Raw genomic sequence first — 14,523 nt, 5'->3', positions numbered from 1 at the left:
TGACATTAGGTGTCTGAACAGGGAAGCAAGACTGTAGCCCTGTAGTCAGGAAACTGGTCCATAAATGATCCATACAATTTGCTCTCTGAAATCTTATTGCGCTTTCTGGCTCATACTCCATGTTGCCCTTCCTTCAGTTCTGTGTGGTCTCCCAAAATACTTATTTGGAAAATTAACTCTCATGAGCAGAGCAAGTTCTTCAAACAATGCATCACAAATAGTCCTGCGCTCTAAACAAATGAAATGGGTGCATCCTTGTATTTGGCAGTGGGTGTTTTTCAAATATGACATTTAAAAGCATACCTTGGCTTCTTTATGTGCTATTGATGCCACATGCAACTGTTGTTGAAGAATAAGGATAATTTGGCTGTGTATAATCAGGAAGCACCACCAGCTGCTTGCTCCTTAATAAATGATTTTTTTAAAACATCCAGCCAATTTGAAAAGGATCCATTATTGACCACCCAATCAGCTGCAGCTCTATATCAACTGCAATTCAGCTGGCTGGAAGGAGCTGTTTCAAGCAGCTTGTTGGAGCCATTCCCATCCAGAAATCTACTGAGTAAGCAAAGGTTAATCAGTAGAAGATTGCCTACATTATTTTGGTAATAAGCCCACTATGGAAGCTCAGTGCATTTCCTAGATCAAGATCAGAAGCAACCCATTCTCTTGGTTTTCAGTATGCTGAAGCTATAGGCCAAGTGTGCACCGTGGTGGCTGGCTGGGCACTTGTTACAGTCACTTACAAAGCTATCTCCCCCATTCTTGGAGCAGTTGGACGTGTTTTTAAAATATTTAAAAGTGACCAAGATGGATGCAAGGAGCTAATAAGGAGGGAGAATCAGTTTCAATTAAGAAGTTTGTATTAAAATAATAATAATTAATCTGAGACCATGGATGCTGTAATGCATGATGAGAACCAGGGTTACATTAGGGAGGAGAAACATTTGGGGGCAAGAAGACCAAGGCTAAGAAGACAGGCTAGATGACTGCTAGGTGCAGTTCCTCAACTATATGAGTCTCTTTCAATGTGTATAAAAGGGACAGATTTGCTTCCCCTCCCTTAGGAAATATTTTCAATTTTCATTTTATTGTGTTTTTTCTCTTTAAAAAAAGAGAGAGAAAGATTTACAGGTAAAAAATACTCGCACACCTATATACAATCCATAAAAATACATGTCACTATGATATGCCTAGAAATTTCCCCTACCACCCACCCTTTTGCTTTAATACTTTCCCCTTCCCATAGATGAAAAAATCACCTGGAAGGGACAGGCATTGGTCTGGCTTCCCAGCTAAAATACAAAAGGAAGATACAAAACAAAAGCTAAAAAGGATGAAAGGTTTCTTTGGTTTCTCAAGTTTAACTTAGGTTCTCTCCCCCCCCCCCCTTTTCCCTTTTTCTTTTGCTAGGAGGAGGATGCTTGAGTGCAGGGCATTGGGATAAGTACCTGAGGGAGACTAGGGAGGGGGAGAAGGTGCTAGCTCAGTGACAGAAGCTGGTGCTCAGTGGTGGAGGATGGCTTTGCATGTGGAAGGGCCCAGGCTCCAGACCCAGCGACTGCAGGCAGGGCTGAATCAAGACTCCTGCTCCAAACCTGGGAGAGAGAGGCTGCCACTCAGCATATTGTAGACAATACTGAACCAGACAGATGTGGTAGAACTAAGCTGCTTGTGCTTCCCCTGGAATGTTTTGTTCCCGGAAGCAGGGAATCCCCATCTGCTTTGCACAAAGAAGACAAGGGCTCAGGCATGTAACAGACAATGTGTTTAGGACAGGTGACAAAAAGCATCACTGCCCTCGGCTCTGCTCACTCTCTTGGGTCATCTTTGGTCAAACAGGTTTTTGAAAGCCTAACAAAACCTGTTTAGAAGAGGTGACAATGGGCAAGTGTCCCAACACCACAGGGGATGGTGACTCCTTTTAACTCTGAACACCACTCTCATGGTTGTCCATCTCAATACTTAAACCCTCCAGAGCTTTTGCAGCACTTGTTTTGCTTAGTCAGCTGGGTCTGTTTGAACATTACCTCCAAGTCTCTCCCCCCCCCCCCCCGCTTATTTGTAGCCTGTGAACAAAGTACACCATCTTTGTATGTAAATTCAGAACTGAAGAACCCAGCCTCTGAACTATTTGGGGAACCTGGCCTGAATAGATGGCAGGAGCTATAGCTCACCAGCTGAGCACAAGTGCCACAGATTGAGGGTTGCCCGCCCCAACCAGGTTTATTGCATGTTAAAAACAAACAACCCCCAAAGCAGCTGTGTAGCAAAGCAACTTTTCCTCCCATTGAACACTGAGATGGCAGGAGCTGCCTCTAGACTAGAGGAAGGGGTGTATTTGCTTTCCTGTGGAGTTGCCAGGCTGCAACCTGTAAAAAGCCTTCAGATCCCCAAATGCAGTGGGAGTCAAGGCAACCAGCGTCCCATGTGGCACATCCCTGGAACCCAGGTCATTAAAACAGGTGGGGAAGGACAGAAGGGCCAAGGAAGGAGTGAATCAGCAGGAGCAGTTGTGGCTGCCTTGCTTCCTGCCAAACTGGGAGATTCAAAAGGAGGTAAATGTTCTCCAGATATGCAGCCCAACTCAAGTGATGCAACACACATGTGTGAACCTGCCTTTGAACTGATTTGGGTTCAAGAAGGATTTTTCTTGCAGGCTGGACTGACCTGTGATCTTAGGGCACAGGGGCGGTCTTTGGAAGTCTGTTGTCCCTTGTAACTTGGCTTGCTTGTCTGAGTTATGAGCATGTGAGGCACTTCAATAATCTGTGCTATGCTGTTCCTCCAGCTTTCTACACTTGTGGCTCACTATGGTCTGCTTATGTGCCTGTTGTGCACATACACTTTTTAATTTTTCAGCCCTAGGATTCAGTTCTCTGTCCAATGCCTGACATTTAAGAAGCCTTTCATACATCATAGAATCATAGAATCATAGAGTTGGAAGAGACCACAAGGGCCATCGAGTCCAACCCCCTGCCAAGCAGGAAACATCAAGAGGTAACAAACTCGGGCAAGGATCCACAGCCCACCCCAGCTCCCTGATGTATGTATGCAAATGTGGGCTCATCACACGCATCTGTTTTTAAGTGTACATGTAAAACGTCATTGCCCCAGCCCCAATGAGATCTCCCTTTCTCAGCTGGGAACTGCTGGTATAAATTATATGTGCATTCTCACCTGTACTCTGTCACTACTTACATGCACAGCCAGAGGTGGATTAGGACACATATGTACACCTTTAAAAAATGTGATGTGTGGATGGAGTGGCCCTTTGGGGCAATTGGGGCAGATGCCACAATTCTGCTCTCACAGCAAGGGATAGTGGAAAGCCATGTATCTTTAGGAAAGCAGAAGCCGCCAGAGCAGATGTTTTTGCACATCCCCCAACATTACACTTACATCACAATGTGAGCTTTGTCTTGGTGGCAACTGCAGGATGGGAGCTAATGGAGAATGCCCAGGCTGATGTAGAATTCAGGGCTCCAGGCAGTCTAGCAGCTTTACCAGATGAGAGCTGAAAAGCCTGGATGTGCCAGAAGTGTATTTGCCATGTGCAAAGAAGAGCTTGCTCTTAGTAGATGCTCTGAGCCCCACCACCAACCTCCAGAGTCTCTGTAGGCAAAACCACAGAGTCAAATCTTTCCTCCACTAGGAGTGCTTCCTTCCTTCCCTCTGGAATTTGCAAGAAGGAACTATGAACAGGTGGCAACATTCCTGCTTGCTCAAGATCACAGATCTCTCCTGCTAAATGCAGGCAAAGTTTTTAATTTGCCTAAAAGCCCTGTTTTTGCACATGTTCCTCTGTGGATAAAATTTTTCCAGGCCGACATGGGCCCTAGGTACGCAGCTGTGCTCAACAAACTCTAGAACCAGGCTGATGGCCTGTCAGAGCTCTCAATGCGTAGGGGACTCTGCAGAAGAGGCACTTTGGGGTGATGCTTATTAAGAATACTGGTTTCATTTGGGGAGTGCGGGAGACAGAGGATGGATGGGTTTCGCTCTACCAGCTGGGAGAGAGGAAGGACTCCACTTCCTTTTCCTATGGCCACCTGTCCTTCATCCAGTACCATCAGCACAATTCTCAACAAGAGACCCACCTTGTACAGGAGGTCTGAGGTTGCAACAGATGCAATTTGGTACCAAAAGGCAAGCCTGGAAGTTACTAATTGGACCCAGTCTCCCTGCAGAGCCCCCAGTCCCACTCCCCAACCTCAAGTTATTGAGTCCAGCCCAGCAAGAGGGACCCTGGCCTCGTCTCTTCTTGTGCCCATCTGGTTCCTGTTCACAGCAGGTCTTCGTCGTCTCAGCCATGATCCCAACTGTCCTAGGAAAGGGTGTTAAGGAACTGGTTCTCCCCTGCCAGTGAGTTCAGCATGGAGCTCATGTCCCCCACAGCCATGTTGGCTGGGCCACCGGGCGGGGAGGTGGGGCTGAGGCCCTCTGCGTCGTCTAGGATAGCTGTGAAATCCAAGTGGGTGTTCTCCAAGTCCAGAGTGTCCAAGCTGTTGGACACCTGCTCTTCTGGCAGGTAAGAGAAAGAGTCTGATTTGAGGATGTCCAGCCTGGGGGTGAAGGGCCCACCCGGATCCTCTGCCACGCAGCTGGGGGGCTGGCAGTGACGCTGGTGGGCGTTCATCAACTTGTTCCCAGAAGCTTTGCCCAACGGCATGTGTAGCTGGCTGGAGAAACCTCTGGCCTCCTCAGGGCTGCGGAGAGGGGGCAAGCGCATCAGCCGGTGGGGGCCGCCCTCGCCAGGGGTCTCATAAGGGAGGCTGGCTTGGTAGCACAAGCTGCTTGGCCTGCTCAGCGGCTTGGGGCCCCCAGGCGGGTGGGGGACCATCCCTGGGCTGTAACACTGGCCTCCAGGGCTTGAAAGTGCTTTGCTCTCCATTGCTGGTGGGGGCTTGGCAGGGTAGCCGGGGTACTTGGGGCTGCCAGGGTAAGGCTGGGGCTGCTGGCACTGTCCCCCGCTCTCTATGCCCATCATGGCATCACCGGCTGGCTGCTCCCCCCACATCAGCGCCTGCTGCGACTGCACGTAGCTCCGAACCATCATCTCCTTGACCTGCAGCATGGGGGTCTGGGGCCTCCTGCTGGGGGGCTGCCCCATACCAAAGCACGGGGCCTGTTGGCTCTCAGGCTGGTGGTACCCCTCCCCCCTGACACAGGCAGGCTGGGCTTGGCTGTACAGCAGCTGCTTCATGCCCTGGCAAGAGGCCAGAGCTGGCACAGCTGCTTGGAACTGCTGCTCAGCCTTGATGTGGGCCTGGCCAAACTGGAAAGTGCCCTGCTGGCCTTCACCCCCATGACCTTCTACCCCCATGTGCTTGGCATCTGGGACTGCGTACTGGGCAGAGTGGCACTGCCCCATGGCAGAGGAGGGTGCAGGGTTAAGCCCCACACCATCGCCATCCCAGTGCCGCACTGTTGTGTGGAAAGCCAGGCTCATCTGGCATTGGGGCTGGGTATAGTCCAGTTGGTCAAAGCCGCCTTCCAGCTGTTCAGGACCCATCTGCAAGTTGCCTATTGCCCTGGGCGCACCTCGATGGGGCACATTGCTTGGGAGCTCCATGCCCGCAGCCTGGCATGGGTAGCTCTGCTCCTGGTAACCCAGGTAAGGCTCCATCTCCAGCAGTTCCTGCTCTCCAGCTGGGCCGGTGCTCTCCATGGTAGCGTTCTCCAAGAAGACGTTCTCACTGATGCTTGGCGGTCGTGGCGAGAAGAGGTGGCGCTGCAGGTTGGCATCCGAGCCCCCAATCGCCTGCCCGCTGGTTCTGCCCATGCCTCCTGGGCTCATGTTGCTGAGGCTCTTGAACCTTTGCACTCTGGGGGGCGGGTTGGCCTCACCCACCGTCTGGGAGGGGTCGCTGGCTCGCCGAGCACCGTGGCCAAGTGCCAGGTGGGGGTGGAGGATGCCAGAGCTGCACCTGTGGTATTCGCTGGCACTGTGTCGATGCATGAAAGGAGGCAGGGCAGAGCCTGAGTAATCTGCCATGAGGCTGGGCTGAGCAGCCCTCTCCATACTGGGTAGAGGGGTTGGAGGCGGTCCGCCTGTCGCAGCGGCGTACTTGGCTTTGAGGCGGTATTGTTGGGCCGGTGTCAGGTTGCCCAGTCCTGGAAGACCTCCGCAGTGGCTGGCCTCGCTGGAGCGCCTGGAGGTGTCAGGGGAGATGGGGTCATACACGTCAGGTGGGCCCACCCCATTAGGGCCTCCCGCAGCCGGCAGGTATGGTGACACCATGGAGGAGCGGCGGCTGACGGTGTAGGCCGAGCTGATGGTGCTGGTGGTGCTACCACGGCGCTCACTGGGCATGGATAGGGAGGGCAGGTCTCCCGATGACAGCTCCATGATGCGCCGGTGAGAGACAGCGGAGGGTGGCCCACACAAGCCAGGCATCTCTCTCGTGGAGCCTGCGAAGAAGCAGCACAGTTGACTAAAAGGACAGAGAAAACACATTTCAAAAAGCCAGGCCCAAAGCTAAGCCCATGGTTGTAGCCGGCTTACTAGGCCCGAGGCAAGGCCTGACAGAATGGCGAAAGGGCTCCTCCTCTGCGAGATCTGGGCACCTGTCAGTCATATTTAGAGCATCGTATGTGATGTCAGCTCCAGGGCAGGTAGAAACATGACTCAACCAGCTCTGTGACTTAATTGGGAGGGGGCAGTGCTAAATGGCTAAAGAAAGAAGAGCGGACCACAAGACCAAGGCCAACAGTATCTGCAAGAGGCTATTTCACTGCAAGAGGTAAAATAGGAGAGCACCCTTGCCCAGCACTGAAGCTGCTCTGCTGGCAGCCATCCTGAAGAGCAACAAGGGGCCTTGTTATTCTCACTGCCTCCTGCCTGTGCAGACCCTATTCTATGGGCATCCGCAGGGGTTTTTCTGATCGGGGTGGGCGGGCAGCAAAGTAAAACATGACAATGGGGAGCAGGAGAGTTTCTGTCCATTTTGACTTCTAGCTCAGGTTCTACAAATGCTAGAAACATACCCTTTGAAAACAATGAAAGCTGGAGATCTAGAGATTAATGCTCATCCGGATTTGGAGGTGTAGGTGAGTGCCTGACCCCCTGTGGACACCCCTGCCCTCCCCTCCTCTTCCCCCCACGCACCTGACCCGGGGATGGAAGGGAGCTTGACCCCCTTGGCGGACAGGGGCTTGCGCAGCTGCTTCAGCTTGTCAATGCGCAGGTTCTCCAGCTTGTGCAGCGCCGACAGCCCGGAGTTGCCCATGGACTCTGATGGTTCCTCCAGCGCCGACAGGTCTTCTAAACTGCCACCCGCATTGGCATTCATCTCCACGCCACTGTCATTGTTGTTTGCGCTGCCCAAGGGCGAGCGCTCGCTGCTGCAGGACGACTGGCCACCGGGGCTGGGCTGCGGTTTCTGGGGTGGGTGGGGGGTGGAGCACAGCCACATTGCAGGGTTACAGCAATCGTCACAACAACTCGGGGGGGGGGAGGCGTTCCATGCAGGGTGGGGGGAGAGATCTTGGCTACTTAGAATCATAGAATTGGAAGGGACTAAAAGGGTCATCTAGTCCAACCCCCTGCGATGCAGGAATCTTTTGCCCAACGTGGGGCTGGAACCCACGATCCTGAGATTAAGAGTCTCATGGGGTACTTGCTTGTTTCTTTTATTACATTTCCATCCCCCCCCTTCCTCCCAAAGGAGCCCAGGGTGGCAAACAACCAGTGATTAATCAATAGAAACAATTCTAGTACAGATGCAGACTGGGAAAGATCTCAGCTTAAAAGGCTGGTTGGAAGAGGAAGGTCTTCATCAGGCACCAAAGTAGAGATGGCACCTGCCTCGTATTCAAGGGGAGGGCATCCCAAAGGGCAGGTGCCACAACACTAAAGGCCTGATTCCTGTACTGTGCAGAATGGACCTTCTGATGAAACGGTATCTGCAGGAGGCCCTCACCTGCAGAGTGCAGTGACTGTGTATATAAGGGGTGAGATTATCTTTCAACTGTCTTGCACCTTACCTGCACAGGGCTTTATAACACCGAAACCAGCACCATAACTACTTCAACTTGCTTCTTAAACTGAATAACATGTGATGGTAAAACAATATTTTTTAAATAAAACTAAAATAGGGCTGCCAGCTTTACTCAGTAGACCATCTACTGAGTTGATTAATCACTGGGGCAAATTCCAGTTGGTGTGGGCAATGGATGAGGGCAGTAGAAAGGAGAACGGGAATAATGCTGAGATGCTCAGGGTGCCAATTTCTGAAGATTTATAGTGCAGCATTCCTTCCTCCAGGCCTGTATGCTGAAGAATGGACTGCAGGAACAGGAAACTTTTTGGCTGAATCACAAATTCCCACCAAATTCTAATTCCTCTTTGGCTCAGCGTGGTTTGGGAAGGTCTGTAGCTCAGCTCCCTGGCACCTGCAAATAGGTGTGGGAGAAATCCCCTCCTGAAGCCATGGAGAGCCACTGCCAGTCCGGGTGTGGGCAACACTGGGCCAGGCGGACCAACGGTCTAACTGGGTATGAGGCAGCTTCCTCATCTTTTCTGACTCATCCTTTCTCTGCTTCTTAAGAAGTAAGGAGGGAAGTGCCCCCCCCCCCCCAGTGCTCCTTGAACTCAATAAATTCTAGCCTCATAGCCCAGTGTGGAGGCTGACCCATTAGGGCACCTGCCGCGCCAACCTCAGTCTGCCTTCTGGCAACCCCCACCTATCAAACTTTCTGCTTGCGAACAGTGCAAGGGGAGGCACTGGCTGCCACCTTCCCTCTCCTCAGTCTCATAGAACACAGCAGGGAATCGGTGGGCTCTGCCTAACACTGGCTCTGGCGCCACCTGCTGTTGGCCTCCTTGCCTTCTGCCCTAGCAGTCTCAATGACCACCAGCCACCACGGCCCAGTGTCAAGATCCGTCCTCCGTGTGTCCTCTCCAAGCAACCATGATGTGCCTTGCACTGGAATTTAGTCTCTCTTCTCCCAACGCTGCTTGTGTAGCACAGCTTACCAAGTTAGAGTCAGGCACCATGAGTTTGCCTTCGTCTTTCCTGCCTTCGCTGTCTCGCTCCTGTTTCATATCGCTGTGGAGGACGAGTGTCCGGCTGGTGGAGATGGTGTCTCCGCGATGCTTCTTGGTGACGTGGGCATCTGGTCCATGCACCGTCTTGACATGCTTGCGCAGAGAACTGGGGTCTGTGTATCGCTTGGTGCAGCCTGGGATCTTACAGACGTAGGGTTTCTGCCAGGACACGAACAGATTATTGTCCCTCACCGGAGGCGGTAACTTTAGGCATAGAATGCTTCTCTGCCTCACTCTGCCTCATAGTAAGACAAGTGTGCTTCAAACTGGGACCCTCCAGATGTTGGACTGCAACTCCTATGAACCCTCACTATTGCCTATGCTGCTTGGGGATAATGGGAGTTGTAGTACAACAGCACCTAGAGACTTGAGGTTCGGAAAAGGCTGAAGCACTGGGTCATACCAATACTGCATGGGGGGGGGGTTGCCATCCTTTTGACGTGAGACTCCATGGTTCCCCCTAGGCAGCTAGCCATACCTCGTTGGAATGTGTCCGGTTCTGGTGCTTGGCCCGGTCTGAAGCATTGGAGAAGGCCTTATTGCAGCCCTCGTGCTCACAAACGTAGGGCTTCTCACCCGTGTGGGAGCGCAAGTGGGTCTTGAGGTTCTCCAGTCGTGAGTAGGCCTTATTGCAGCCTTCAAACTGTAGGATAGCAAAGCAGTTGGTAGTTGTATGGCAAAATGGGGAACCCCCACCCTCACAAAACCACTCTTTCTCTGTGCCAACCCAAATGTGTAGCTTCCTTTGTGCGCACACCACACCCTTCTTCCAATGGGGCAGCCAGCCACACCCATTCACAGCCAGGTACACATGATGGAAGTGGTCGAAGATGGAACCTGGCTCATTGTCACAGGCACCGGGTTCTGCCCAACTTTGGGGGTGCCGGGCGCATGTGTGTGATGTCACGAGCACGATGCACATGTGTGACATCACATGGCAGGAGGCGTCTGCGAGGCCCACCACAGCCACAGGGAGGCCTGGTAAGGCCTGGTGTGTCCCCTTTGCAGCCGTGGGTAGGCACAGTGAGGCCCACCACGGGACGCAGAATATTGAGGGGGCCCAGCTGCCTCATTGAAAATTTGAGGCACCTCTCCTGAGGGGTAGGGATGTCAGAGAATTCCATCAGAAATTGAAACTAGTGCAATCTACAAGTTTGACCAAGGTCAGAAATCACACAAGTGAATAAAAGCAGTATTCACTATAGTAGTTTTTGAGTCCACACAAGTTATGCAAATCAGCAGTTTTCCATTTTTTCAGACCCAGAACCCACTTTTAACCCAAACATGCATTAGGGGACTCATTTCGTAATCTTTTACAATATATTTGCACGGAGGTAGTGCTTCTGTTGTGATGCCCCTTGGATCAGACCACGACTCACTAGTGGGTCCTGACTCCTGACCCACCTGTTGAAGACCAGGGATGTAAATAATTGCATTATTTTCTGCATTGTTTTTGACGTTTCCATTCCACTGAAATGCATTGAAATTAATTATATTTGTTCTGGACATAGTAGAGAATGAAACAACACAGATGTTAGCAGAAGCTGAATAGTAGCAATATAAAAACAGTACTCATTGTGAAGAAGACAAGGCAGGAGACAGTCATAGTGCGAACCTCATCAAACTCCGTCTCTCCTCAGATCCTCCACCCAGGACAGAAACCAGCTGGCTCTTTTGAGCCCACCCTACTTACTGTGCACTTGTGGGGCTTCTCTCCTGTGTGGCGCCTCATGTGAACAACCAGCATGTACTGAGCTTTGAAGGGTCGTTGTTCCCGAGAGCACTCCCGCCAGTGGCACACAAACTCCTTCTTCTCCCCGTGGATGTGCTCATTGTTGATATGCTGCAATGACAGGGGAGCAATGCAGCAGACGTAAAAAGTCAGTGGAAGTCAGTGGAAAACACAGTTCATCACCAGCATTTATGGTTTAGCTTCTGATCCTGCCTAATCACTGCAAAGCATTACAGAGTGGAAGCAGGGATTGTTCCAGGGCGCAGAGTCATAGCTGGGGGGGGAGGGTGTCTAGCCCAGGTTTCTGACCCAGGTGAAGCTTTCAGAGGGGTGCCATTCTGACAGTAAGAGCTGTTCAACTGTGGAATGGTCTGCCTCAGGAGGTTTTTAAGCAGAGGTTGGATGACCATCTGTCATGGATGCTTTAGCTGAGTTTTCTGCATTACAAGGGATTGGACTAGATAATCCTTGGCATCCGTTCCAACAAAAATAAAATTGAGAGTCCAACAAAAATAAAATTGAAAGGAATCTTGTTGAAGCTTACTCAGGAGTAAATTTACATGTCAAAACTCCTTGAAAGGGTTTGCACAGAACCAAGAAGAGGGGTAGGTGACAAAAAGCCTCAAAGAAAAGGACAAAAAATTTTTTGAAAGGAAACCAGAGGGTCTTGGCTCATCTTATGGTCTTATAATGATGGTCTTGTATGGTCTTGTAATGATCCTGTGACCAAATAAATCCAATTCAAAACCAGACCTCAGATAGACAATTGCTGCACATGGAAGTTCTACTTTTGACAAACAATTTGCTTTTACTGGAAGGGATGCTCGTTTTCCCTTTGGTCATACAGTCATAATACTTCTTAGGATTCCTTTGAATTCAAATAATCTATTGCCTATTTTTATGCCCTTTACGAATAAATGTGTTGAGGTGTGTGTGTTTGTATGTATGTATGTATGTATGTGTGTGTGTATGTGCATGTGTGTATGCAAACACACATCCGAGAGTGTGTGTGTGTGCCAAACTGGGTTTTTGACTCAGGTGACAGAAAGCCTAGTTTCGGCCCTGCCAGGATGTATCTGATGCAGCTAATGAGGGCAGGGGGTTGGACTGCATAAGTCAGCCCTTCCAGTTCCCACCAAGTTCTAAGATGCCTCCCGTCCCGTCCACACACCCCCCCAATCCTGCCCACAGGCCCACATCACTCACATGCACCAGCTGCTCCTGGGTGTCAAATTCCTTGGAACACCCTTCCCAGTGGCAGTTGGTCTCATACACTGCCTCAGCCTCTACTTTCCCATCTTCCTTCTCCAATTCATCCCGGGGATCAAGCATGCCTAGTAAGGGATCCTGGGATGGAGGTAAGAAATGGAGCATGTTCAGAAAATCTTGGGAACAATTCAGAGCAATGACCTAGTCTGCCCCCCCCAACAATCCAATGAGAGAGGGGCAAAATCTGTCCATCTGTCCAAATCTGTCCACCCAGTGCACAGGCATAGCAAGGATTTTTGTTGGGGGGGGCCTTTTGTTGGGGGGGGGGAGGGCTTTTGGGTGGGCAGAATCTCAGCTATGCATTTTTCTTGATTTTTCTTGATTGGAGGGGCAGCTGCCGATCCCTGCCCCACCTCCCAGCTGTGCCCATGGCCTCATGGACTGATGAAGTCAAGGGTTTTGCTGATGTCCGTGAATCTCTTTTGTGCCTTCTGATGGGTCACATGGCTGAGGCGCCATAAGTTGATGGCAGAACAGGTGCTTTGCCTGCAGAAGGTCCCAGAATCAGTTTGTATCATCTTTGAGCAACAGAGTTGGGAAAGGAAGGACCTCTACCTGAGACCCCAGTGGACTAGAGATGGACCAATGATCTGACATGTTTAAGGCAATTTTGTATATTTAATTCACAAAAAATTCTTTTCGCAGGTTGTAACTGTATCACATGGGTGACTGATGGTGTGAAAACATGATATGGGGTGGTATAGAAGAAGGAGGAGGAGGAGGTATATTTGTATGGGCAGATTTCCACCATAGTGGAGCTTAGAATTCTTTCTTTTTTCTGCCATGCTTTTAAATAAATTACATGTATCTGCACATAACATGCTCTTTCAAAGGTCAAGGGTAGATTCCAACATGCTATTTAAAACAACATAAAACATAATAGGAGAGTTTGGATTTTAATAAGCTGAAATATGAACAAGCCTTTAGTCTGAGTTTGCAGCCCCTCTGCCTTCATGGTGGAGAGGCAAACAAGCCAGGAAGTCTGCTGTTAATTACACTTGCTTGTTTCATCTGAACCAAGAAACTATGGTTAGCAGCTTTGGAACAAGTCAGGATATTAAGTCAACTTCAAAATGTAGTTTAATATCCTGGTTCATTCTGAAGCTGTTAACCATAGATCCCCAGCCTACACAAAGGGAAGAGCAAAGGAACTGTGTGTTCAGCCAAAGAGCTTGTTCATACCTTGGCTTATTAAGCCAAGATATGATCATCTCAATGTTGTCAGTAAGTTAAAATACCCTGCCACCAATGCCTCAGCTGCAACCATCAGATATGCCTGCCCAAACCAAAAGGATCTGATGCGTCTCCGGAAACCAGCTTCTGCTAGGGCTCTCTCTGGTGAGCAACTTATGCAATGGCATCTGGTCAAAATGGAGCAGATATTGGGTTGTACCCAAAGTGGAACTGAGTAACACATTCCAGCAGCACAATAATTTCTGCTGCTTGCTCACCAGGACTTCACCCTCCTCCCCCCGTACTCCATGTCCCCTAAAGGTTGCCCCACACAATCCCACTGCACACGCAGTTTGGTTTGTGGACGGACTGGCAACGAGTGAGAGACTAAGCCTAGAGTGCGCTTGATCTATCCAGCTGTGAGACTGAAATGTTGGGGAGGAAAAACAAGTGAAACACCATGGTTTTTATGTGTAACGCTGATGATGAGAACATCTTCCTCTCTCTCCTCCATGCCCCCACCGCCCCTCCAGCTCCACACGAGCCACTCCAGTCCTGGACACTTGACTCTGGCTTTGGAGAGAGGGCACGCTTGGTGTCTGTGTGAGCACATTGGTGTGGGCCGATGTTACCTGTGTCCCTGTCGAGGCTGGGCTGGAAATGTCACCCTCCGAGCACTCCTCCATGCACTTGGAGCTCAGGGCATCCAGAGGGCTGCCCAGGCTGGGCTCTGACTTCAGCTGTGGGAAAGAGACGGCGAGAGCTCCAGGTGATGGTGCCCTCTCCCAGTGCAGCCCCAGACCCGAAGGAGGCCCCTTCTCCCTCTACGGCCACCCATCTTGCTTTCCCAAACGAATGTGAGAGATTAATCTTAGAGCCTACCAAGAGTGCTAAGGCACCCCTGGGTGGTTAACATTTATTTCTGAGGGTTTTTTGTGGGGGGTGGGGGTGGGCGGGCTATGGGTAAGCAATGGGTACGGCGGTGTCATGTTGGGGGCTTTTGGTATTCACCTGCTTGAGCGTGACACTTTGAGAGGGGCAGGTGGGTGAACCTGATATCCACTTACCTGGCAGTGTTTCAGCATCCCACGGGGTGGTGGCATATGGTGCATCATCCCTGGCCGGCCAGGTATGTGTTCATGAGATCCACAGGGAGCCATAGGTGGGTTGTGGCCAAATGACATCCCTTGAGCTTTCTGGTGGCCCATGGGGCTTTGGAACCCAAGGGAAGGACTGCCAAGGGTGACAGAAGAAAGCACAAGCTGTTTGCATGCAGAACACCTGCATAATGCACCAT

General features: G+C 50.7%; 1 protein-coding gene across 3 annotated transcripts in view; it reads right to left on the bottom strand.

Annotated features, from left to right (window-relative positions):
* Positions 1-3,016: 3,016 nt before the first annotated feature.
* Positions 3,017-14,523, bottom strand: part of GLI1 (GLI family zinc finger 1) — a 104,511-nt gene continuing 93,004 nt past the window's right edge. For 2 of the 3 annotated variants that reach the window (XM_053370653.1, XM_053370660.1), the window contains 8 exons: positions 14,294-14,459; positions 13,859-13,966; positions 11,991-12,131; positions 10,746-10,895; positions 9,531-9,695; positions 8,981-9,211; positions 7,112-7,385; positions 3,017-6,414 (listed from right to left, as the gene is read on the bottom strand). In XM_053370653.1, the coding sequence (XP_053226628.1) occupies positions 4,328-6,414; positions 7,112-7,385; positions 8,981-9,211; positions 9,531-9,695; positions 10,746-10,895; positions 11,991-12,131; positions 13,859-13,966; positions 14,294-14,459 (3,322 nt within the window). In that variant the 3' untranslated portion in view covers positions 3,017-4,327. The remainder of the gene's footprint in view (positions 6,415-7,111; positions 7,386-8,980; positions 9,212-9,530; positions 9,696-10,745; positions 10,896-11,990; positions 12,132-13,858; positions 13,967-14,293; positions 14,460-14,523) is intronic. The other variant, XM_053370668.1, reaches the window with a different exon arrangement.

The sequence above is a fragment of the Podarcis raffonei genome, chromosome 2 (genome assembly GCF_027172205.1).
Source record: "Podarcis raffonei isolate rPodRaf1 chromosome 2, rPodRaf1.pri, whole genome shotgun sequence".
NCBI classification, from domain to species: Eukaryota; Metazoa; Chordata; class Lepidosauria; order Squamata; family Lacertidae; genus Podarcis; species Podarcis raffonei.
This window is presented reverse-complemented; position numbering and strand designations above follow the sequence as displayed.